The sequence below is a fragment of the Moschus berezovskii genome, chromosome 6, assembly GCF_049115385.1.
Source record: "Moschus berezovskii isolate FMDL1 chromosome 6, NW_MosBer_1.0, whole genome shotgun sequence".
In the NCBI taxonomy this organism is placed as follows: domain Eukaryota; kingdom Metazoa; phylum Chordata; class Mammalia; order Artiodactyla; family Moschidae; genus Moschus; species Moschus berezovskii.
The window spans coordinates 26,812,392-26,838,502 of NC_142465.1; the positions used below are offsets into that span (position 1 = coordinate 26,812,392).

A 26,111-nucleotide genomic window follows, 5' to 3' on the forward strand; every position below is an offset into this window, starting at 1 on the left:
AACAAAGGTTTAATGCTGAAAATCTTAATGCTGAAATTAACTCAAAAGCAACTATTTTTCACTTCATTATATTTTATAATGTCATCTATCCACCTTGATGTTGCCTATGACCCACAAAACATATCCAAGGCATTTCATTAATAGCCTTCAAGAGACCAGGCATAAGATTCCAAATTCATAACACCTGGATATTACCCATGTCAACAACTATGGTTTGCCAAAGACAAGGGTGAGGAGAGGTGGGGGAGACAATTAGCAAGGATAATAGGAAAAAAAAGAAAAAAAGCAGATGCACCTCTGTACTTGCTGGTGAAAAAATTCTTAACAGGAAAACACTTTGAAAAGAAAAAAAAGGTGAAATCTCACTTACGTAAAGATTAGGAAGAGTAGTAGAAAATTTATTCCCTAATCAAAACTATTCCCATTTTATCATACTAAATCATCTTGATTCATGTATTATTCATAAGACACAGTACTTCCTTTAATACTGTGTATGTATGCATGTATTTGTGAATATATATATATACACACACACATACACACAATCTGTGCCTCATTATCCTTTACTAACATCTTAATGCTTCAGAAATACAGAATAAATTACACTGATCATAGACATCTATTGCGTGCACAACTCTGGTTAGTTTCCAAGAGGTAGAAGGTCAACTCTGATCTCAAAGAAATTAAAATCAAACTGAGAGACAAAGATAGAATTAAAGTCTAAGTGGACATTTTCTACATATAGACAGGAGGAAAAAAAGGAAGTAGGGAAGGAGAGGGCAGGATGGATACAGAGAGTAGCAAGGAAACACATACACTGCCATATGTAAAACAGACAGTCAATGGGAATTTGCTGTGTGGCACAGGGAGCTCAATCCAGTGCTCTGAGACAACCCAGAGGGGTGGATGGTGAGGAAGACGGGAGGGAGGTTCAAGAGGGAGGGGACATATATACCTGTGGCTGATTCATGCTGACGTATGACAGAAACCAGCACAACGTTATAAAGCAATAATCCTCCAATAAAAAACATGTTTTTTAAAAAGAGGGAGGCAATGATGCTTTTATAAGCCATAAAAAAGACTAAATTTTAAAAATCAGTCATCACCAAGAGGTGATGGAGAAATGGACAATGGCAGACCTGTATAGTTACTTTGGAAAATAGTTTTGGATAGCCTAATAAATTTGACCACACATATAGCTCATAACCCAGCAATTTCACATGAGGGTATAAAACAGAAATTCTTACACAAATGCATGAGATTTTTATGTGAATGTTTGTACCTGCAATATTTGAAATAGCAAGAAAAAAGAAAAAACTGTGTGAGTAAATAGGAAGTATCTATGCATCACTTCTGCTGCATACCAAATAATATTAGTTGTCAACATAGCCAGTTGCTTTTTTCTATGAAACACCATTTTTAATGTAAAGATTGTAACAACAAGAATGACCAACAAACTATGGGAAGGACAGAACTGACAGTATTGGCTGCCAATGAAAAATTCAAGCTTTCAAAGGAAGTTTAGAATTTTATAAAACTTGCATCCATCACCACAAGCTTCACACTTCTTAAAGAATATTCTGAGATTGACGGTGATATTGACAAATGTGAATTGTTTTATATTATACAATGAAATGGGCTTCCCTGGTGGCTCAGTTGGTAAAGAATCCCCCTGCAATGCAAGAGACTGCCTGCAACACAAGAGATGTAGGTTTGATTTCTGGGCCGGAAGATTCCCTAGAGAAGGAAATGGCTACCCACTCCAGTATCCCTGCCTGGGAAATCCCATGGACAGAGGAGTTTACGGGGGCTCCATGGGGTCACAAGAGTTGGACACGACTTAGCAACTAAACCACTACAATACAATGAAATGTGTTAATATTTGGAAAAAAGTTGCATAATTCAGTGAACCAATATTTTCCACATGACTAATGCATATTACAAAATCATGCCCAGGAAAGATCCACTCAAAAGTCAAGACAGAAGAAAAAATGTTAATGTTACAAAGTACAAAAATTGCACTAATATGGTTTCAGATTCTACTTTGAAACTAACTTTTGAGAAACTATACTTTATCTGGTTTCAGCGTAATATCACACAATTATAGCTACAATTATCTGAAAAGGCTTTAAGATAGGCCTCCCTTTTCCAACTACACTACATATCAGTTAGACTAAATTTTAACACACTTCAAATATATCACAACAGATTAAATGTAAAAGCAGATATGAGAATCCATCTGTCCTGTTATTTAATTAAGCTGTTAAAGCAAAGCTAACAAATTCACAATACTTTTGAATAAAAAGATTTAATAACTCCCTAATTCCTCTGCCATCAAAAAGTAAAGACATGGGGGAAATAAATTAACACCAATACTTGACCTACCTCCAAAACTGTTATCTGTTGCTCATCTTTAAAGAAACAAGGTGGAAAATATTAACATTACACAATACAGACTAAGAACAAAGATGGCAGTCTCACAGTTGCTGACTTCAAAACTTATTGAAAAATATAGTAGTCAAAACAATGTGGTACTGACATAAAGAAAGATATATAGACCAAAAGAATAAAAAAAAAAAAAGAGTCCAGAAATAAACATTCACATACAAGGTCAAACAATTTTCAACAAGCATGCCAAGACCATCAGTAAGGGAAGGATACTCACTCGTTTCAATAAATGGTGCTAGGAAAATGGGATTTTCATATGCAAAAGAATAAAACTGGACCCTTACCCTTTAAAAATACAATGCAAAGTGGACCAAAGACCTAAACCTAAGTTAAAACTATAAAACTATTAGAAGAAAACAGGTGAAAAGCTTCAAGACACTGAGTTTAGAAATGACTTCTTGGATATGACACCAAAAACTCAGCAACAAAAGTGAAAATAGATAAACTAGATTATATAAAATTTAAAATTGTGTATCAAATGTGTGATATCGTAAAATATTCCTTTGGCTTTGCTCCCCATTTCTGAATACAGGTTCCTAAACCTCAGGAATTCCCTGTGATATAAGAGCAAGAAAGGTATCCTTTGCTAGTCATAAGAAGCTAGTATAATCCAGCAATTCCACTGCCGGGTATCTACCCAAAAGAACTGAAAGCAGGATCTCAAATAGATATTTGTATACCCATGTTCAAAACAGCACTATCCACAAAAGAAAGCACAAAGAAGGAAGCAACAGATGGACAATATGATGATTCAACATAATATAACCTTAAGAAGGTAGGAAATTCTGACACGTTATAACATGAATGAACCTTGAGAACAATATCTTATGTGAAATAAGCCAAGCACAAAAAGACAAATACTGTATGATTTCATTCATAGGAGTTATTTAGAATAGTAAATTCATAGATATAGACAGCAGAAGGGGTTTGGGGCAGGAGATTCAGTAAATGGGGAGTTGTTTAATAATAACTGAGTTTAGTTTTACAAGATGAAAAAAGTTGGTTGCATAACAATGTGGATATAAATAACACTAAAAAATAAACACAAAATAAGCCATACTGTACTGTGCCAACATATAAATAACATACACAAGATTACACAAAATAAGCCATACTGCACTGTGCCAATATATAAATAACATACACAAGATTAGAATTTAAAATTTATAAAATCAATTCACCGTTATATGTAGTTTTTAAATTCTTACCTGATTTTTTTGTGTTAACTCATTAACTGAACTTTTAAGTTTTTGCAGTTCCTGCACATACACAGCAACTTCCTGGGGGCCTTTGGCAAGTTCACTCCTCAGCTGGCTTATTATGGCCTAAAAAGGAAAAAAAATTGAGAAAACTAAAATAAAAAGGAAAACGGAAGTATCCAAAGGTTTTAAGATCACACAGATTTTTGTCACTGTTGTCATTCAGTTCAGTTGCTCAGTTGTGTCCGACTCTCCGCGACACCATGAATCACAGCACGCCAGGCCTCCTTGTCCATCACCAACTCCAGGAGTACACTCAAACTCATGTCCAGAGAGTCGGTGATGCCATCCAGCCATCTCATTCTCGGTCGTCCCCTTCTCCTCCCGCCCCCAATCCTTCCCAGCATCAGAGTCTTTTCCAATGAGTCAACTCGTCGCATGAGGTAGCCAAACTATTGGAGTTTCAGCTTTAGCATCAGTCCTTCCAATGTTGTCATTAAACTTTAATAATTCTTAGAAATTTCAACTTGATTCTTTTTTTATTTTACTACCCCTACTGCTTCCCCACGTCTTTTTCTGGCTGAAAATTAGTTTTCCAAATGTATCCAAAACTTTACAACTTCATTATTTAATAATACATGAAATGAAAAGTTAGCATCCTATTTTATGCGTCTGAAACAGCAAACTGCAAACTTGAACTTACTGGCTTTAAATTTTATAATTTAATCCTTCTGAATTTAAAAAAGATATGCAAGTTATACCTACATTTTCTCTCAACTTCTTTAGTACATTTCAAAATCATGTTAAATGCAAACAACCAACACAGAATTACCTTTGAGGTGGCTAATCATTTTTCTACTTTTACTGTAATAGAAAGTATTTGGCCAAAGAAGCTGTCAAACAGAAGTTATATATAGTTTCATTAACCTGGGTCTCTCTATGATCATGGATAACAGCTGGGCAATTTGCTTTAATGTGTTTAACATTTTTTTAATGAAAATTAATGTCTATTATTAAAACAATGGGTTAATCATTTAATAAGTAAGGTAAAAGAAAAATAACCAAAGAACCTGGAAATCCAAACTTATTATATATGAAAGCTTCAACCACTAGAGATCAGGCAACTTGGTTTCCTGAAAATGATGTTAATAAGAGACCTCTGTATCTCTAATATTGCTTATAAGGTTTACTTTTTACATTGCAGCCATGATATTAAAAGACATTTACTCCTTGGAAGGAAAGTTATGACCAACCTAGATAGTATATTAAAAAGCAGAGACATCACTTTGCCAACAAAGGTCCATCTAGTCAAGGCTATGGTTTTTCCAATGGTCATGTATGGATGTGAGAGTTGGACTGTGAAGAAAGCTGATCGCCAAAGAATTGATGCTTTTGAACTGTGGTGCTGGAGAAGACTCTTGAGAGTCCCTTGAACTGCAAGGAGATCCAACCAGTCCATTCTAAAAGGATCAATCCTGGGTGTTCATTGGAAGGACTGATGCTAAAGCTGAAACTCCAATACTTTGGTCACCTCATGTGACGAGTTGACTCACTGGAAAAAGACTCTGATGCTGGGAAGGATTGGGGGCGGGAGGAGAAGGGGACGACAGAGAATGAGATGGCTGGATTGCATCACCGACTCTATGGACACGAGTTTGAGTGAACTCCGGGAGTTGGTGATGGACAGGGAGGCCTGGCGTGTTGTGATTCATGGGGTCGCAAAGAGTCAGACACGACTGAGCGACTGAACTGAACTGAATGTTACAATTATCTTCATTGTCTATATTCCTCATTAGTAAATAGATTTTATAATATGAATACAATAAATTTCATTTTTTAAATAAACACATCAGCATTACCTATACTGTATATTACAGATGAGTACTTTCAAGGAAAAAAATCTAAGAAAGCCACTAATTAATGCCAGGTGATCTTTTGCTCTAGAATTTGTGGCATATTTTTGTTGTTGTTTCAAGAATTCTCACTGTAATAAGATCAAATCCACTGTAAATGGGTGAAAGTATAAAGTTTTAGAAACAAAACTAGTAAACAAGGTAATCTAACTGAACAATCAAACATTTAGGCTTATTTTAATAACCATAAAACTGAAATCAGTGTTTTGAGTGTTTTCCAAAGTGGTTTGAGGTCAACAAAAAGAGGTTTCAAAAATATTTTTGGTAATGGCAACATGTCTGAGATATGTTCATGGCCTGATCTTTTAAGGAAAACATGTATATAAAACATATTTCAAAGAATGAAATGTTTAAATATTCATGTATTTTCAACTGTGTTCAACTTAAAGTGTATCTTAATGCTCTGTCTTAAACTGGTTGTGTAACCTTGAAATGTATTAGGAGTTTACTTCAAATTGCTATGACTAACAACTTTGAATCTTAGAATTATTCACTATTAACTCCTTGGAAGGAAACTTATGACCAACCTAGACAGAATACTAAAAAGCAGAGACATTAATTTGCCAACAAAGGTCCATCTAGTCAAGGCTATGGTTTTTCCAGTGGTCATGTATGGATGTGAGAGTTGGACTATAAAGAAAGCTGAGCACCGAAGAATTGATGCTTTTAAACTGTGGTGTTGGAGAAGACTCTTGAGAGTCCCTTGGACTGCAAGGAGATCCAACCAGTCCATTCTAAAGGAGATCAGTCCTGGGTGTTCAATGGAAGGACTGATGTTGAAGCTGAAACTCCAATACTTTGGCCACCTGTTGCGAAGAGCTGCCTCATTTGAAAAGACCCTGATGCTGGCAAAGACTGAGGGCAGGGGAAGAAGGGGACGACACAGGATGAGATGGCTGGATGGCATCACCGACTCTATGGACATGGGTTTGGGTGAACTCCGGGAGTTGGTAATGGACAGGGAGGCCTGGCAGGCCACGGTTCATGGGGTCCAAAGGGTCGGACACAACTGAGTGACTCAACTGAACAACATTATGGACGTTAATTAAAATAACAGGAACAATCCAGCTACTTTAAATTATTATACTTTTTACTATGCTGATTCCTAATCATTTATCACAAGAAAAATTATATTTAAATCTCTATTTCTATCTTATCAAAGGAATTACTAGAGTTTTTCACACATAATAAACAAGTATGTACTAAAATGCAAATTTTGAGTATATTTCATTAAAATACCATGAACGCACATTAAAGTTTATAAGATTAACTATGTATAACATATATCCAGTATCTATTCTGCTGATGAATTGCAACATGCAAAAGAAACAAAATATAAAGCAAATGTATCCAAAATTATTTGTTATATCTTATAATGTACCTGTTGTACACTAAATACATATTTTTTTACTTGAATTTTTAAAAATATAAAAGCAAGCACTTAAAACTTTTTAGTTAACTCAAGGGACAAAAAGATGTATACACCTAAAGATAAATTTTAGTTACAGGGAAGAGGAGAAAGAGGAATGAATTACAGGAAGCTTTTCCTCCTACTGTACATTTGAGTCATTTTAACTTTTTACAGTGATCATGTATTATAGCTCTATTTTTTAAAAATTAAGATTGAAGAAAGACAAATTTTCTAAGGAAATACACTCACTACTGAGATACCGTAACTTTAGGTGAAATTCAAAAAGAAGGTTCTGCAAGCCACACAGACAGTCCTCACTAGTTAACAGGACAAGCTCACTTGTGCCCAGAAGCCTTCAGCACTTGCCCGCCTTCCTCCTGGGAATGCTGCTCCCAGGTCTTCACTCTGCTTCTTGCTTACTTCATTCTTCTCCCATGCATCCTCTTTGAGGATACCTTTCCCTGATCATCCTACCTAAAACTGATCCACATTATTGTCAGCCCCACTACTGCCCATATCCTGCTTTGTTTTCCCTCATGGCACTATTGTGAGTTGGTTTATTTCACATTGTTTGGCTTCCAAAAGGAATATAAACTTCACGTCAGCAGGCACTGTATCTTATTCACTGTTCTATTCCCCACATGTATACTAGCTTCTTTCACTCAGGCATTCAAAAAACACTCACTAACGAGAGGAATGATTCTCCCAGAAGTTAACAGATACTTGCACAGTATCTCTGAACATGGAAACAGATATATAAGACCCTATAAAATAATGTGCATTTCCTTGAAGCCACATTACTGAATTTAACATTGAATTTTTACTAAAAAATTTCAAATTACAAAATAATTAAGGAAAGGTATTTCAAACTTCCTGCTAGTGCTTTAGGATTATAATTATTGTCCTAATGGCCAAATACTTTTAGTAAATAACCATTCTGAAGATGGTGAAAATTTGGCTTGATTAATAAAACAAAAAGGAGCATATATTTGAAGTTTGAGATTGTCTTAAAAACACAAAATTGCCATACGGTGCTAGAAGGTACTATATTAAAAACAGTACTAATATTAAAAGCCTTCCAAAAAGACATTACCTCAAATTTAAGCATCTCCATTAGAAAGCAGAAAAAATAAAATAAAATGATGGATGAAACATGGAAAACAAAACTGACAAAAGTACACACTGAACATACAATAAAAAATGCAAACACACTTCTAAATCTAATCTCTTACTAGCAAATCTTTAACAAATATTTAAATGCTCTCTTTAATAACTCTGAATGAATGTAATATTTATTCCATCTCTATAACCTTTTTAGTTTTAAAAATTAGGATTCAAATGAAGATATTTGGAATATAAATAAAATTCGTCAAAAATCATTTCCATTAAAGACAACACCAAATATAAGTTAGTTACAGCTCTGACATTTTCAATAATGCAGATTTATAGGAATAATACTTTTATTAACCTTAATTTCTGATTTAAAGAAAAGTTAATTATTTAAAAATACTTTTAAATGCTTTAGAATGAGTTATTTTTCCACTTTTAAAAATAGTTAAATTTTTTAAATGACAATGAATTCATAAGTTATATTTTTAATGAAAGAAATGGAACATACTTAACAATGTCTATCAGATTATGTATCTTGAACCTTGACTAGAAATAGAAAACAAATCATTGCATTTTTAGTTTCTTTAATTCCTTTTACTGTTTTATTTCTGATGTCAATGTTTAGGTTCAGAAAAGCAGTAATACATAAAATTTTCTTCTTTTAGTTCTTCCGGTTATATAATTCATTAACACACATAACTGAGAATAAAACTGAATTTTAATAAAATACACACCATATACTAAGGAGTAAGTAGAAGCTAAAAATACAGTAAAAAACAAATGAGATGGAATATTTAGACAGTAATTTTTTCATATGGAATGGTATGGGACACAACTCAAAAGTATTTTAAGTTATACTCAATACAAACATCATACAATATGTCAAAATGCAAAAAGTAATAACAGTAAGTATTAGGTTATGATTAATAACACAAATTTACTTCTAACACAATCACCAGACCACCAAAAATGGGAAAAGACATGATACAGAAAGACATGAGCTTCAAGATAGACTTGAGTTCTAATCCTAGCTTCTTTACATTAGGTGCATGAACTTGAACAAGTTATTTAATCTCATTGAAGCCCAGATTCCTTAAATATAAAACAAACTTAATACTTAATTTACAGGGTTAAAAGAAATTTCTAACCTAGCATTTGAATGGGATTTTTTCCCACAAAACTTCTTTGATTCAGCCTCTCCTAGATTACACATTAGGAGATTTTTATTGGCTTTGATAAGTTCATGAACTCCCTAAAATTATTTGAAAATTTGTTGAACTTTTATTACTGGGCTATAAAGATCATGTTTAGGAAATCTGCACCTCAAGTTCATCAACTTAAAAGTCTGAAATGTTAACCATTACAAAGACTCACATGCCTATGTGTGTTGTACCCATAAACTTTCACCAATCCTCCACAGATAAGACATAGGAGAAAGTAATAAAAGGAAGATATGGATTATCTGTAATATTTGTACTCGATAGTTCATTAATAATTATGAAGAGTGGCTTTTAGATAATCAGCTAAAAAAATCTGAGATGCAAGTTGAAATGTCACTATAACTTTTTAAACCAAAAAACATGAAAAACAGGTCTGTATCATATAAGGGAGCTTAAGAACTATACACAGTAGTAGTTATAATAAAAATACCTATGATACAGTATGAAAGACAAATGCTAGCATTTTTAAGCAAATATATTTACTACATATCCTAGAACTTGTCATATGCTGACAATTATATAACGGATTGACAGACAAAAGTCATGTAATAAATAGAAGAACTGAGAATGTTTATCCTAGAAGAGAAGAAAATTCAGAGAAAAGATCAACAGTCATCAAATATTTCATGTGGAAAAGAACAGTTTATTCTGTGTATGGAACCAGTACATGTAAATTATAGGGAAACAAATGCCAACTCAATGGAATGGCTGACTTAGGAAGAAATATACAACCCCTACAACACATAGCAAGAATTGTAGATCACTTATCAGAGACCTATAAAGGGAATTTCTGGATGGAGTGTTTCTAAGCTACATAAGTAATACAAATGAAGAAAACGAAATCGTACTTCCTTTACCCCTACCAAATTGAAATAAATTACTACTTATTAATCTGGAGCAAATTTAAATATAATTTCTCTACAATATCATTATTTATTAAACAGAGTAATACTCCTTTGTGCAAACATTATTCTCTAAGTGCCCAACTTCATAAAGCAAAGATAAAATACTTTCAGCCCATATTGACTATATACAGATATTATTGAGACCAGATGAAAGAAAGGCAAGTAGTGTTTGAGTCACTCAGAAAAATGCTGGCTTCACTCAATGCACATTAAACAAGTTAACATCAGTCTTATTTAAGTGCACTAAACTTCATTACCTCTGAGTTAGTATATTCTGTTTGTAACTTTTTGCACTCATCTTTGAGTTTTTCAGATTCTCTCTCACGTTCCAAGGTCATGTTATCCATTAGTGTTTGAACTTGGACCAGTTCTTTCTTTAACACGGCAACATCTTCTATTCCAGGTCTCTGAAGCTGTGAAGCAACAAATTTAAAAAAAAAAAAAAGTGAGACTATTTAGTGAACACACATTTTTAAATAACACACATTTTTAAAATAGTTTTACTACTAAGAAATGAAAACAATCTTTTAACATCAATTACTAGATTCCAAACATTGAACACAGATGTTTTCCCCCAACAATCTTTATCCTTTTTTCATAGAGCTAAATAAGAGCTTTCTCTCATATTTAACAGTATTACCACTCAAGGTACAAAATAGCAAATACACAATTATCCTTAGCACTTTAACTGCTTTCCTTTCCTTTACAAACTACACCCACTTATAACAACAATCACTTGTTAATGCTAAATCCCTTCATTTTTTTATCCTATGAAACTAGTAATAAAATGAAGGAGTATACATAAGCATAATTAGGGTTTGTTGCAGATTGAATCTAACTGATTCACATATTCATATGTTTATTGAGTGGTAAATAAAGGAAAGAAAGGAAGCAAGGACAGATCCAAGATTGTTAAGCCTGGGGAGAAGGTTAAAAACATATGGTATCAATGACAGAAATATGATGACTTGATGTTATACTCGTTGAATTTGAAATGAAAGCTGGAAATGCAGTTAGAAGTGTCCTTGTTGTTGTTGTTCAGTCACTAAGTTGATTCAACTCTTTACGACTCCATGGGCAGCAGCCCGCCAGGTTTCCCTGTCCTTCACTATTTAATCCCAGAGTTTGCTCAGATTCATGTTCAGTGAGTTGGTAATGCTATCTAACCATCTCACCCTCTGCTGCCCTCTTCTCCTTTTAGAAGTGTCCTAGATGGATTTACAAAACTAAAGTTCAAGGAATGGTAAGATCAGAGATGCAGATATGGAAACTACCAAAAACGACAGGTGACATTAAAACAAAAACAATAAAAATGTTAATGCCATAAATAATGTATCATAAAATTCTATTCTTACTCTAAAAATCATATATAGTGGAAACACACACACACATATATGTGTGTAGGTGGTAAAACTACAGGGAATTTTTTTTTATTTCCTCCATTCTATTCAAACTATACTTTTAAAAATGCTTCATCAGCATATGTATTTCATTAATCAATTTCAAATAAGGTACATTCTAATAAATGGTTTCTAAATTACCAGTTCGGTCTTAAGATCTTGAATCATAGCTGCTTCTTTGTTTAATTCTTCTGTCAGATGTGTCACTTGCTGTTCAGCAGCTTCTCTAAGACTCCTTTCTTCATCAAATTTTGACTTTATATCTAATTAAGAACAGTTACATAGATGACATGACATTAACTCTAGAGAAGACAAGTTATACATTCTTGTATATCCAGTGCCTATCTAAAAACCACTCTAATTCAAATTCACATTCCTTTGAGAACTATAAATGTAGACAATAAAATTATACTTCTGATGATATTCAATGACAAACTTAAATGATCAAATGTCTTTTGTCTAAATAAAATCCACTCAATTACTAAATTAGCATTTTAATGTATTCAGTTCAGTTCAGTTGCTCAGTCGTGTCCGACTCTCCGCGACCCCATGAATCACAGCACGCCAGGCCTCCCTGTCCATCACCAACTCCTGGAGCTCACTCAGACTCAAGTCCACAGAGTCGGTGATGCCATCCAGCCATCTCATCCTCGATCGTCCCCTTCTCCTCCCACCCCCAACCCTTCCCAGCATCAGAGTCTTTTCCAGTGAGTCAACTCGTCGCATGAGGTGGCCAAAGTATTGCAGTCTCAGCTTTAGCATCAGTCCTTCCAATGAACACCCAGGATCGATCTCCCTTAGAATGGACTGGTTGGATCTCCTTGCAGTCCAAGGGACTCTCAAGAGTCTTCTCCAACACCACAGTTCAAAAGCATCAACTCTTCGGCGATCAGCTTTCTTCACAGTCCAACTCTCACATCCATATATGACCACGGGAAAAACCATAGCCTTGACTAGACGGACCTTGGTTGGCAAAGTAATGTCTCTGCTTTTTAATATACTATCTAGGTTGGTCATAACTTTCCCTCCAAGGAGTAAGTGTCTTTTAATTTCATGGCTGCAATCAGCATCTGCAATGATTTTGGAGCCCAAAAAAATAAAGTCTGACACGGTTTCCACTGTTTTTCCATCTATTTCCCATGAAGTGATGGGACCAGATGCCATGATCTTTGTTTTCTGAATGTTGAGCTTCAAGCCAACTTTTTCACTCTCCTCTTTCACTTTCATCAAGAGGCTTTTGAGTTCCTCTTCACTTTCTGCCATAAGGGTAGTGTCATCAGCATATCTGAGATTATTGATATTTCTCCCGGCAATCTTGATTCCAGCTTGTGCTTCTTCCATCCCAGCGTTCCTCATGATGTACTCTGCGTATAAGTTAAATAAGCAAGGTGACAATATACAGCCTTGACGTACTCCTTTTCCTATTTGGAACCAGTCTGTTGTTCCATGTACAGTTCTGACTGTTGCTTCCTGACCTGCATACAGGTTTCTCAAGAGGCAGGTCAGGTGGTCTGGTATTCCCATCTCTTTCAGAATTCTCCACAGTTTACTGTGATCCACAGTCAAAGGCTTTGGCATAGTCAATGAAGCAGAAATAGATGCTCTTCTGGAACTCTCTTGCTTTCTCCATGATCCAGCGGATGTTGGCAATTTGATCTCTGGTGCCTCTGCCTTTTCTAAAACCTGCTTGAACATCTGGGAGTTCACGGTTCACATATTGCTGAAGCCTGGCTTGGAGAATTTTGAGCATCACTTTGCTAGCGTGTGAGATGAGTGCAATTGTGCGGTAGTTTGAGCATTCTTTGGCATTGCCTTTCTTTGGGATTGGAATGAAGACTGACCTTTTCTAGTCCTGTGGCCACTGCTGAGTTTTCCAAATTTGCTGGCATATTGAGTGCAGCACTTTCACAGCATCATCTTTCAAGATCTGAAATAGCTCAACTGGAATTCCATCACCTCCACTAGCTTTGTTCGTAGTGATGCTTTCTAAGGCCCACTTGACTTCACATTCTAAGATGTCTGGCTCTAGGTCAGTGATCACGTTCTCAATCACATATTTTTACCTAAATTTTACCTAAAAGCATGTAGCTGAAAAAATTACGTGCAACTGCTAGCATAACCAAATGTTAAATCTATACCATATTATTTAACTTCTTCAAAATATTACTTGTCAATCTTTAACCATACCTCAAAAGAAAATTCATCTTCTCTAAAATTCAAAAAGAATTTTACAGGGAAAATCAGTTCTTCGAAGGGAGGAGGTGGAAGAACAAATAAAATAACTTACACAGCAACTCTGTTATCATTAAATGCCAGTAATCACCACGACAGTCTATAACAAATGCTTTATCACACTAAAATACAATGTTTATCTATAGGATATACAATGGCAAAAAGGTAATGAGACTGATTTATTGGATAAAAAAAAATTCTGATTTAATTTACCTGCAATTTCAGTGGCAAGTTGGGCTGCTTTCTGTTCAAACAAATCTTTCATTTGTTTAATATTAAAATTTTCTGTTTGGGCTTCTTCTAATTGTTGTTCCAAAGACTGTAGTTCTACAGAAAAGCAGTTATTCAGATACAATGTGAATTACATTTCCTAAACTGTTACTATCATTGTAGGAGTTAAAGACAATCAACATGATCTACTAGCCAATTACAAGTAGAGTATCTTCACATTTTAAGAATATCTTCACATTTTAAGAATTAATCATATCTCAAAAAAAAAAGAATCAATCACAGCCAACACATTTAAGGCCCAAGTCAAAGTTTACGAACATGTAAAGTAAATGAAAGAAATATTTAGCATCATACCTAAAATATTTATAAATATTTGTTTAAAGATTATTCTAATTTCACATTTCACAGTTATTTTTCTGTATCTGCCAACTGACCAAAAAAGTGTATATTTTGTGCCTCTGATGAAATGTTTTAAGAATAATCAAGGTCTTAAATAATTAAAATATGCAGTCAATTCTTACTACTTCATTCTCATAAAGAAACTTCAAAGAGACATTAAATACAAAAGCTAATCTCAAAATATAATTTTTATTATTCATTGAGCATTCCTCCAGTTAAAGTCCATTACAAAGATGCTAATCTCTTTTTTAATTTTAAGAGGAAACAAAGTACATCACTTTTAATATAGATCTAAACTTTCATTAACCACCATATTAATGTAATATTTCAAAAGTGTGTAACTTCAGAATATAATGAACTATAATAAGATTTCAATAACTGATTAAATTATAAAGTTCACAGGTAATAAACACTCTCAACCTAGAATATGACTGTTAACTTCACTGTTTCAGTGCCATGAAGTAAAACAATAAAACAAAATTCATGTAGCAGGCATCAGAGTAAAAGAAAGAAGTAAAAAAGGGATGACAAGAAAAATGAAAAAATAACAGCTTTAAGTAAAGTTACCTGCTGATGAATCAGCCACTAATCCATCAGGTTTGGACTCCTCGATGAAAACAAAAAAATATAAACAAATGTATTAAAAGGAAAAGACTATATTGTTACCATTGTCAATGTGAAAAACAATCTTTGAAATAGATTCTGTCAGGTAAGTGGCAAGATTTTGATGAAAATCAAATCTTGGCCTGCTCACATCCTTCTAGATCTCTAAGATACCAGTAGGCTGTCTGGCAAAATGATTTAACTATAGCTCACTGCCTCTAAGAATTTGTTAACATATTAAATTTTCATGAACTTTGCCAAGATGGCATCTTAAATTCCATAAATTCAATAATAACATGTTAATATAATGGAATGGGTTGCCATGCCCTCCTATTGGGATCTTACCAACCCAGGGATCAAACCCACGTCTCTTAAGTCTCCTGCATTGGCAGGTAGGTTCTTTACCACTGGTGCCATCTAGGAAGTCCCTATTATCAAGTTAAAATAGTTATCTCAAATGAAGTAAACAACTTCCTGTGTTTTCAAGTACCGAAAATAATATTAATACAGCACGTTTGACTGTTAATGGCATCCACCTAAAACATGAGTAGGTGAACTGTAAGTATTTTAGATTATTAAAACCCTCTTTAATGCATCCTCAATTATAGAAGCTGAGTAATAATAAGACTGATATCTTGTTATCCGTTTATTTTTCTTTTCTAGTCCAAATGATAACTTTTGGGAAAAAGACAAAAAGGCAAAGACAACTGGGAGTCATGTACTAATATGTCATGTGCTATCTTAATGTGCTAAGATAATGTGCAGAGGGATCACTAATTATTTTATAAAAGTATTAAAGCTATTGTTAAAGGGTATCATTTTTATTCACAGAAATGAAAACTATATATGTATTTGGTGAAAGTCATCGTTCTATGATTTTTTATGTATGTTCATATAAAAGTCAAAATAACTTTAGTATAAAAATCATAATTTGTTAAAACTTTTTTTAGAAAATACATTAAAGAACATTATATATAATGAATCTGAGATATCAAATGAAGTCACTCAAAATAATCACTTTGGATACTACAGTGATTTTCTTGTTCTTTTCTGTTTAATTTTTATGTAAGTTGTATGGTACTTATGCACCTCTGTCAAAGACACAATATTTGTTTCTAAAATCTAACATGAATACAACAGTTTTCCCATGCTTTCAAACAATCACCTCTAATATAAACTATAAGCAGTTAATAATAATTCTTTCCCTACTAATAGACATTTCAGTGATTTCCAATTTGTCACAAACTCAAGTGCGTTGAAGTGCTTCACAATTGTTTGAACCTATATTTTTTAACCACTTACGTATATTGTCAGAAAATAAGAATAAAATGGCCTGGTATAAAAAAAAATCCATATGTAAATGATTCTTTTGGCCACACTGTAGCATGTGGGATCTTACTTCCCTGACCACGAATCTAACCTGCACCCTCTGCAGTGGGAACAGAGTTTTTAATCACTTCAGAGAAGTCCCATAGGTAAATGATTGTTAATGGAGCACTTTTAAGGAGTTGTATCTGAGCTTTCCATATATTGGTTATATTGGTTTGTATTCATTAGAATTTCAAAGGATACATATGTAGGCTACTAAGCACAGAAAAACAATTAGCAAGCTACTCATATCATGCCACTTGTTTACAAAAAAGCATTATACTTAATTTAAAACAATGAAAATGAACAACTAATAACAAACTTTAGTATTTAAAAGCAATTACTTGCTGCTGCAGCCCTTGAAATTTTTCTAATTCTTTCTTTAATTCTTCTGAGTACCATTTTTCTTCCTAAGGAAAGAAAAGGTTTTAATCAGAAAATTTTAAGAGGTTTTATTTATCTGATACACTGAAAATAAACAAGTATAATCATTTTTATTTTACCTTAAGTGAAGCCTGTAGGTCTTGGACCTCTTGTCTGAGTAGTGTTATATCATCTCTAAACATAAATTGGAAAAAAGGAATTAATGGTTAATTTGCTTTAACAAATCACAGCTAGTGAATATATATTAATATTCTAGTTTTCCCAAATCTTAAAAAAATTCTATAGATTTTATATATAGTGGCATATATACAGTCCTTGGGAAAATAATTTTATTCCTAAGCATACTGTCTATCAATGGAAGAACATTTTTATCATGGAAACAGTAAAACTGACTGGCAAGTACTGAGACAAAAGCAAAAGGTCTCCCATTAATTTACTAGCAATAAAGCTTCCTACTGTAGTTAGTATAAAATCTAAACTCATTAACAAGGACTATGAAAATCTGCACAATCTAATCCCTATCTTACCACTCTTGCCCTCATTCACTTAGCTGTAGCAATGCTGGCTCCTTGCTGTTTCCTAAGTCTGAAATGCTCTTTCCTGTCAAAACCTCACCTTCCCCTCATCTAGTAGTCTGACAAACAATGGTCGAGCAGACAACTCAGCCCTTATGCAGAAGACATTCCATGAGAAAACACATTTGCAATTATTCTTCTAGATATGAAGAGCATATCTTATCCTCTTGGATTATAAACAGCAGAAAAAGGGACTCTCCTTGCTCCATGCCACTCCAATGACTGCCAAGATAGAAGACTGAAATGAGCTGACTGGGAATACTCATGTGCACTGATTGTAGTACAAAGGGAAAAGAACAGGATCAGTTCTAATGATGCAGAAGACTAAGTCCACACCAGCACAAGCATATCAGAAAGTAAAACATAATGGGACACACTGGTAGGAAAATTATTCTCTAGGATGGAAGTGAAGATAGAGTAAAGAAACAAAGTCAGCTTCATCTGTGAAACATAGTTAACAGTAGAAAAGGAACCTCTACCTTTCAAAGCCATTCATACATAAAGAATTCATTATTCAATAGAACTTGTCTATGCCAGACTCTCAAGTCATTCAGCTTAATGGGGGAAGAAAACACATAAAGGCCATTAGTTCTACAATAGAAATGAAAACAGAAGCAAAAAGATAGTGATCACTTCTACCTAGAAGCACTTCATGATGGACATAAACTTTAAGGTGTCATCTTTAAACTCTGAATACAAAACTAAAACTAGATAATATATTCCTGCTTTTTTCTTTTCTCTTAAAATTTGCCTTTTTATGACACTTTCATTAGTTTTCATTTCTCTGTTTTGTGCGTGCGTGTGTGTGTGTGTGTGTGTGTGTATCCCCATCCTTCCCTCTCTCTCCCCCATGTGGTCCTATGAACTTATCCGATTTGGAGAAACCACAGGCTAACTGGAGAAACCTTGGTCTTAATATGTGTATAAAAATGTGTGTATAGGTTTTAAGTTTTCCCTACTCTTTATTATTATTCCAATGCCATGTATAAAACAAAACGATGAAGAGATGAATTAATAACATTATATAGGAATGGCTCATATTGAATGAAATTGCAAGGAAGATAATTTTAATTCAGCTTCTAATTGGGTGCACTCAGTTACTCCGATTAATCTTTCAAAAAGTGCCACTTAATAAATTTTTGAAAGTAACTTGTCTAGCAAAGAAAATCTTCTGAAACGTTTAACAGATTGAACAGTCTAGGATATTGACAAAAGAAAATTAGGAAGCATCTATCAAAATTTTAAAGGGAAACTTTATCCAGAAATCCCATTTCTGGAAATATATCTTCCAGATATATTTAAACACATGCAAACAACATGTCCACAAAGACATATACTACCACAACATTTATATACTTCCACAAAACACTGGAAATAGCCTGAATGCTTGTCAACAGGAGAATGGTAAAATTCCATGCAGTCATTAAAAAAAATAAGATAACTATCTGCAATGATAAGAAACAATCCATAGATACAGACAGAAACAAAAGGTACAGGACAATGCAGAACTGCTCTTTTATGTAATTACGTAATTTATACATTTCTTTATATGTACATAGATATAAGCATATTGTATATATGCAGAGACTATCTTTCTGTACTATTCTATACAAAAAAGATCTTAATGACCCAGATAACCATGATGGTGTGATCACTCACCTAAAGCCAGATACCCTGGAGTACGAAGTAAAGTGGGCCTTAGGAACCATTACTATGAACAAAACTAATGGAGGTGATGGAATTCCAGCTGACTTATTTCAAATCCTAAAAGATGACCTGTTAAAGCACTGTACTCAACATGCCAGCAAATTTGGAAAACTCAGCAGTGGCCACAGGACTGGAAAAGGTCAGTTATCATTCCAATGGAAAAGAAGGGCAATGCCAAAGATTGTTCAAACTATCGGACAATTGCACTCATTTCACCTGCTAGCAAAGTAATACTCAAAATTCTCCAAGCTAGGCTTCAAAAGCACGTGAACCAAGAACTTCCAGATGTATAAGCTGGATTCAGATAAGGCAGAGGAACCAGAGTTCATATTGCCAACATTCATTGCATCACGAGAAAGCAAGAGAATTCCAGAAAAACATCTGCCTCATTGACGATGCTAAAGCCTTCATGTGTATTGCAATAAACTGGAAAATTCTTAAAGAGATGGGAATACCAGACCACCTTACCCGCCTCCTGAGAAACCTGTATGCAGATCACGAAGCAACAGTTAGAACCAGACGTGGGAAAACAGACTGGTTCAAAACTGGGAAAAGAGTATGCCAAGGTTGTACACTGTCACCCTGCTTACTTGACCTACATGCAGAGTATATCATGTGAAATGCCAGGCAGGATGAAATCACAAGCTGGAATCAAGATTGCCAGGAGAAACATCAACAACCTCAGATATGCAGATGATACCACCCTAATGGCAGAAAGCAAAGAGAAACTAAAGAGCCTCTTAATGAGGGCAAAAGAGGAGAGTGAAAAGGATGGCTTAAAACTGAATATTCAAAAAGCAAAGATCATGGTATCTGGTCCCATCTCTTTATGACAAATAGATGGGGAAAAAGTGGAAACAGTGACACATTTTATTTTCGCGGGCTCCAAATCACTGTGGACAGTAACTGCAGCCATGAAATTAAAAGACACTTGCTCCTTGGAAGCAAAATTATGACAAACCTAGACAGCATATTTAAAAGCAGTGATGTCACTTTGCCGACAAAGGTCCGTCCATGTAGACAAAGCTATGGTTTTTCCAGTAGTCACGTACAGATATGAGAGTTGGCCCATAAAGAGGGCTGCTGCTGCTAAGTCACTTCAGTCGTGTCCGACTCTGTGTGACCCCATAGACGGAAGCCCACCAGGCTCCCCCGTCCCTGGGATTCTCCAGGCGAGAACACTGGAGTGGGTTGCCATTTCCTTCTCCAATGTGTGAAAGTGAAAAGTGAAAGTGAAGTCGCTCAGTCGTGTCCGACCCTTAGCGACCCCACGGACTGCAGCCTACCAGGCTCCTCCATCCATGGGATTTTCTAGGCAAGAGTACTGGAGTGGCTTGCCATTGCTGAGAGCTGAAGAATTGATGCTTTCTAACTGTAGCACTGGAGATAACTCTTGAGAGTCCCTTGGACTGCAAGGAGATCCAACCAGTCAATTCTAAAGAAATCAAACCTGAATATTCATTAGAAGGACTGATACTGAAGCTCCAATACTTTGGCCACCTGATACAAAGAGCCAACTCACTGGAAAAGACCCTGATGCTAGGAAAGATTAGGGGCAGGAAGATTGAAAGCAGAGTATGAGATGGTCAGATAGCATCACCAACTCAATAGACATGAGAATCCACGAGACAGTGAAGGATAGGAAAACCTGGAGTGCTGCAGTCCATGTACTGGCAAAGTCAGGACATGTTCAGTTCAGTCGCTCAGTCATGTCCGACTCTCCGCGACCCCATGAATCACAGCACGCCAGGCCTCCCTGTCCATCACCAACTCCCGGAGTACACTCAAATCCATGTCCACAGAGTCGGTGATGCCATCCAGCCATCTCATTCTCCGTCGTCCCCTTCTCCTCCCGCCCCCAACCTTTCCCAGCATCAGAGTCTTTTCCAGTGAGTCAACCCGTCGCATGAGGTGGCCAAAGTATTGCAGTTTCAGCTTTAGCATCAGTCCCTCCAATGAACATCCAGGATTGATCTCCTTTAGAATGGACTGGTTGGATCTCCTTGCAGTATAAGGGACTCTCAAGAGTCTTCTCCAACACCACAGTTCAAAAGCATCGATTCTTCTGCGATCAGCCTTCTTCACATAGCAACAAATCAGCAATAGAATAGCAACAGAATAAAATCACGCTTTCTTCCTTAGTGGGAATTTAAGACAAAAGTTCTCACCAATAGAAGAAAAGCAAAGTTAACTGCTGAATCCTATTCTAAGTAATTATATTTTAATCATTAAAATGGTCAGGTAAAATTGCTAAGAGGCAGAATGTGTTTTGTTTGCTGTTATGTTGGTAAATACAAAAGACAAATTTTTAAAGAAAGCATATCATTCTTTAATAAGCAGAATATGCTAAATATACTTTAAGTTTTTTAAAAAATCACAATCTTTATTAAAAATATAACCTCTGAAACATGCTACAGATGTTGGTATTATTGATCAAGGACTGACTAAATTATAACAATAAAAGATGAAAACTATGTTAAATGAAGGTAGGTTTAAATCAAAAAATATAAAAACACTACTCTTCAAGAACTAAGTATTCATGATTAAAGAATGCTATCACGTGCATTCATTACATCACACTTCAAAGCTATTATACTGTACCGCTTCAGAGCCAAAGCTTCTCCTCCATGACTTGAATCATTACCAGCATCATGGACTGCCTCATAGTGTTTAAAAAGTTCATCAGCAGATCCAAGAGATTTCATACACTGCGGACATATGAAACCCTACAGAAAGAGGTAGAAAAAGGTTTCAAAACAGTATTTTGTATTGTAAAATAACCATTCATATGTTATGAAATATAGTCAAATGTAACAGTCATACCAATAATGCCATTAAGTAAATTGTAATTTACAGTACAAAGTCTAAATTCTGATACTGTGCAAAGACACATCACTGCCTATCCTGGTTGCAGCTTACAAAATATTTTTTAAGACCCTTATAACCATCTTTTAGGCTGAATAAATTAATGGCTATAGTACAGAATTCTAATCTAAGAAGTTAGTTCTAATCTAAAAGTCTAGCTGAGAAGATATGCCATCAGATCCTCCATCTCTCTAAATATCTGTCAAAGTAAAACAATATCTACTACAATCTACTGCACAGGAATGATAACCAAAAAACTAAGAACATGAAGCATTCTGATCATTGAGGAAAAAAGGTAATATAAATTACCCATAATTACCACAGAGTATGTGCAATGGTTGAGAAGTATTCTAATCAGTAAATCCCTTACTAACCTAAGATTAACACTATAAAAGCTTAAAGTTAATAAACAGTCCTATAAAATCTTAAAAACTTATTACATGGCTATGGCATACAAGGTCCTGCATGTGTAGTCCCCCAATGACCCATCCAGTATAATCTCAGGACACTTTCACTCAATACAACATGCTTCAGCTATACTAAAGTACCTATGTTTCCCTGAACAAACCATAGTGTCTCACACTTTTACACCTCTGCATATATTGCTTTCTCCCCCAGCATTACCATCAGGCTTCCCAAGTGACTGGCTCAGTGATAAAGAATCTGAATGCTAACGCAGGAGATGTGGCTTTGACCCCTGTGTCAGGAAGATCCCTCTGAAGAAGGAAATGGCAACCCACTCCAGAATTCTTGCCTGGGAAATCCCATGGACAGAGAAGCCTGGCAGGCTACAAGCCACGGGGTTGCAAAACAGTGGGACACGACTTAGAGACTAAACAACAACAATAATATAACACAACAAAGCTAATCTATGTTTCCCTAGTGACTAGTACAGTACTTTGAACATAACCATATACTTTCTACTCTGTGTATCTATTTAATGAAATACAAATGAACCTGGCAGGGCATAACTTGGCAGGAAAAAAACCAAATAGAAAAGCTTAACAGCTTGCATATTATAAAACCTTCCAAGGGATACACTGAGCTAAATAATAAATATTCCGGACACCCAGAAACTAAAAATAAACGTATTACTTCTGCTCCTTTGTGGGTGCTGTACAAATAACACACCCTCACATCACTTATTCACATTATATGGGAGATTCAAGGCTCAATAAGGATGACATTATCAGACAATGGTATAACAGAGGTATATATAAAGAACTATAGGAATACAAGAGAAGTATCCAAATCTGCCTATTAAGCAGTTAATACTGCCCCAAAAATCCAGACACACATACATATGTGTGTATATGTATATGCTGACACATGTCTATATGAGTCACTAGAAATAGATAAATAGGAATTTACTTGTCAGAAAATAAAGGCACTCTAAGCAAATAGAGAAGTGTGAACAAAGGTATAGAAGAGGTATAAAACATAGTCATGCTGTATTTGGAAAACAAAGGTATGTTCTGATCACAGAGCCAGAGTGATGGGCAGGGACACTGTTACAGGTGAATGAAAGCAATGATCTCCTATGGAACACCTAAAATAAAGACTGCGGTACTGAGGATGTGCCTTTGAACATTAGAATAATGCCATTAGGACCCAGAGATATGTGATGCTCAGCACTGTCTTCTGAATAAATGAATGGCCTCAGCTAGTGTGTTAATCTAGCTGGTGTTAACACTCCTGTTGAAAGCCATCTGTTATCTACCACCATGTTTAATAATGGCTCTATATTAAGCTTTCTTGGGCATTCTTATAACTTCAGCCCAGTAACTAAAGTACCACACACTTAGTTAACATGCTTTTAATGCAACAGCGCATAAACCCCTATAATATTTAGCTTGGCATTTCTCTTTTGTGTCTCAGCTTTCCCTAGTAACTAAAAGGCAAATTATACTGTTCTTCAGGGAATCCACACCCCAATTATAATATTTAATCTTCACAGTTTTGGCTTTCTGACTATTGTCTTTACTTCCAGGTTTTGTCTCTAGATACTTAAAGATGCCAAAAAGCTAATGATCACATGAAGGTATGTCATACCTTCTTAACACTTCTAAATATTACCAGGTTAATACTCTAGAAAGAACTGATTCATCCCTAAAGAGAAATTTTAGAAATTCAGTAATACGTATTTAGCTGTAGAAATATTCCATCTAAGTGAGTTTTCCATGTGATGAGACATGGCATGTTTAAATAAATCTTCAATTTTAGGACATTTATGATAAAAATAATTCTAAAATACATATATGTACTTCCTCACCTTCTTAATCTGATATTAAACCTTTGCTTAATGTTCCAGAGCATAAATATTAATCACTGAATGGGTGCCTTCCACTGTATTAATTTTGGCAAGTCTCTAATTCCTGTACCCACATTTTATAGTCTTTCTTATACCCTGTTCATCTTTCAACAATTATTTTTAAAACTGATTCCCATAGTATTTCTAGCAATCCTAGCCTGACATGGATGGGAAGGCTAGATTAAGGGGGAAAAGTTTATTAAAACCACATCATTCACTTAAAATAAAGTACATAAACTCAGAATGAGTATCTGAAAGATGTCCTGTGAATAAAGTGCATGATCTCTAGTTCATGGACTTTGTGATACTAATTCTGGATATTAAGAAACTCCTCTATTTATTTTTTCTAAACTTCATGGGAATTGAGGTTGCTAGATAACTTACAAACAGTAAAACAGCAACAATAAAACACTAAAATAGCCAGCTATATTTATTTTCCCTAATCATTCCAAACATCTCGCCAACTCTCTCCCTGTCTCTCTCCCTCACACACACACAGCTGACTTAGGATTAAAAGCATTAAATTCCTTACCCTTAGTTTTCAGTTATCTCTAACCCTTTGTCAAATCTACTATAGCAAAGAACTTAGCTTAACTTGATATTTATGATACCCTATTGTATCAAGTATTCTTTCAGTTAAAAGGAAAGTTCTTATTTAAGTGATACATAGGTAAGACAGTCACTTTTGATTCTGGCTAACCCATAAAGAAAAACTAACCCATATGCTCTGCAGAAAGACAACTGGTAAAATACTAAGCAGAGTTCCAAGAATCTTTCAAGCCTCTCTGGCCACACTGCTTCTGCAGTTTACCTGGTGTCCTATATGTACTCATTTTCCTACCACACTAGAGAATGTCTGGTTCAGTTGCTCCCCCCTCAAATTTTTCTGCGGTTCCCCTCAAGTTGAATCATACATTACACTCTTTTCACAAATATCTACAATAAAAACTCCCTGGCATAGAGATCGTATCTTCTTTACCTTTTTATCTCCTTTACCTACCAAAATACCTGGCACATTTGAGGTACCCCATTTGAAGGTTTGGTGAGATCATTTTCTTATACATCACTACCTCACAGCAAAAAGTCTGATTTTTTATCTTCATGATAAATAAAGTTTCCTTCTTTTATAAGATTTGTAAAATAAAATTTTTTAAAGCTATGTTTCTTTGTTTTTAGAATACTGTCATGCTTTTCAAAGGAAGTATATCAAGATCATCTGAAAAACTTTTTCCAGCCCAAAAATGGGCAACACTTCCCATCACTGGCTTCCACTCCCAGCCTTCAATTGGCACCAGCCTCACACACTGCTGCTGCTAAGTCGCTTCAGTCATGTCCGAGTCTGTGCAACCCCATAGACGGCAGCCCACCAGGCTCCCCCATCCCTGGGATTCTCCTGGCAAGAACACTGGAGTGGGTTGCCATTTCCTTCCCCAGTGCATGAAACTGAAAAGTGAAAGTGAAGTCGCTCAGTTGAGTCCAGCGACCCCATGGACTGCAGCCCACCAGGCTACTCCGTTCACAGGATTCTCCAGGAGAGAGGACTGGAGTGGGTTGCCATCGCCTTCTCCACCTCACACACTACAGGGAAACATTTGAGTGAGCCACTATTAATGACAAGCGTGTACCATTCTGTAACTTCCAACAGGTCTGGGGAAAAGACTGAAACAGAGGGAGATCCAGATTCTGGATCTGCTGTATAGAATGCTGTGTATTTTCCCAAGTAACAGTTCACATGCAAGGTCCTCTTTTTCTTTAAGAGTAAAGCATCTTAACTGAAAGCATTTAATATATTCATTAATAAAACATTAACTATACAATAAAGAGATAACT

At 35.2% G+C, this 26,111-nt stretch overlaps 1 protein-coding gene across 6 annotated transcripts in view; it reads right to left on the reverse strand.

The window, feature by feature from the left end:
* EEA1 (early endosome antigen 1) overlaps positions 1-26,111 on the reverse strand; it is a 135,206-nt gene that overhangs the window by 61,062 nt on the left and 48,033 nt on the right. For 5 of the 6 annotated variants that reach the window (XR_008681922.2, XR_008681921.2, XM_055396420.2 and 2 more), the window contains 8 exons: positions 21,707-21,831; positions 16,943-16,997; positions 16,784-16,849; positions 15,036-15,075; positions 14,052-14,165; positions 11,748-11,869; positions 10,464-10,619; positions 3,657-3,773 (listed from right to left, as the gene is read on the reverse strand). Coding sequence is in view for 4 of the 6 variants with exons in the window: in XM_055396420.2 (XP_055252395.2) it covers positions 3,657-3,773; positions 10,464-10,619; positions 11,748-11,869; positions 14,052-14,165; positions 15,036-15,075; positions 16,784-16,849; positions 16,943-16,997; positions 21,707-21,831 (795 nt within the window). In the remaining 2 variants the exon portion in view is untranslated. The remainder of the gene's footprint in view (positions 1-3,656; positions 3,774-10,463; positions 10,620-11,747; positions 11,870-14,051; positions 14,166-15,035; positions 15,076-16,783; positions 16,850-16,942; positions 16,998-21,706; positions 21,832-26,111) is intronic. The other variant, XM_055396423.2, reaches the window with a different exon arrangement.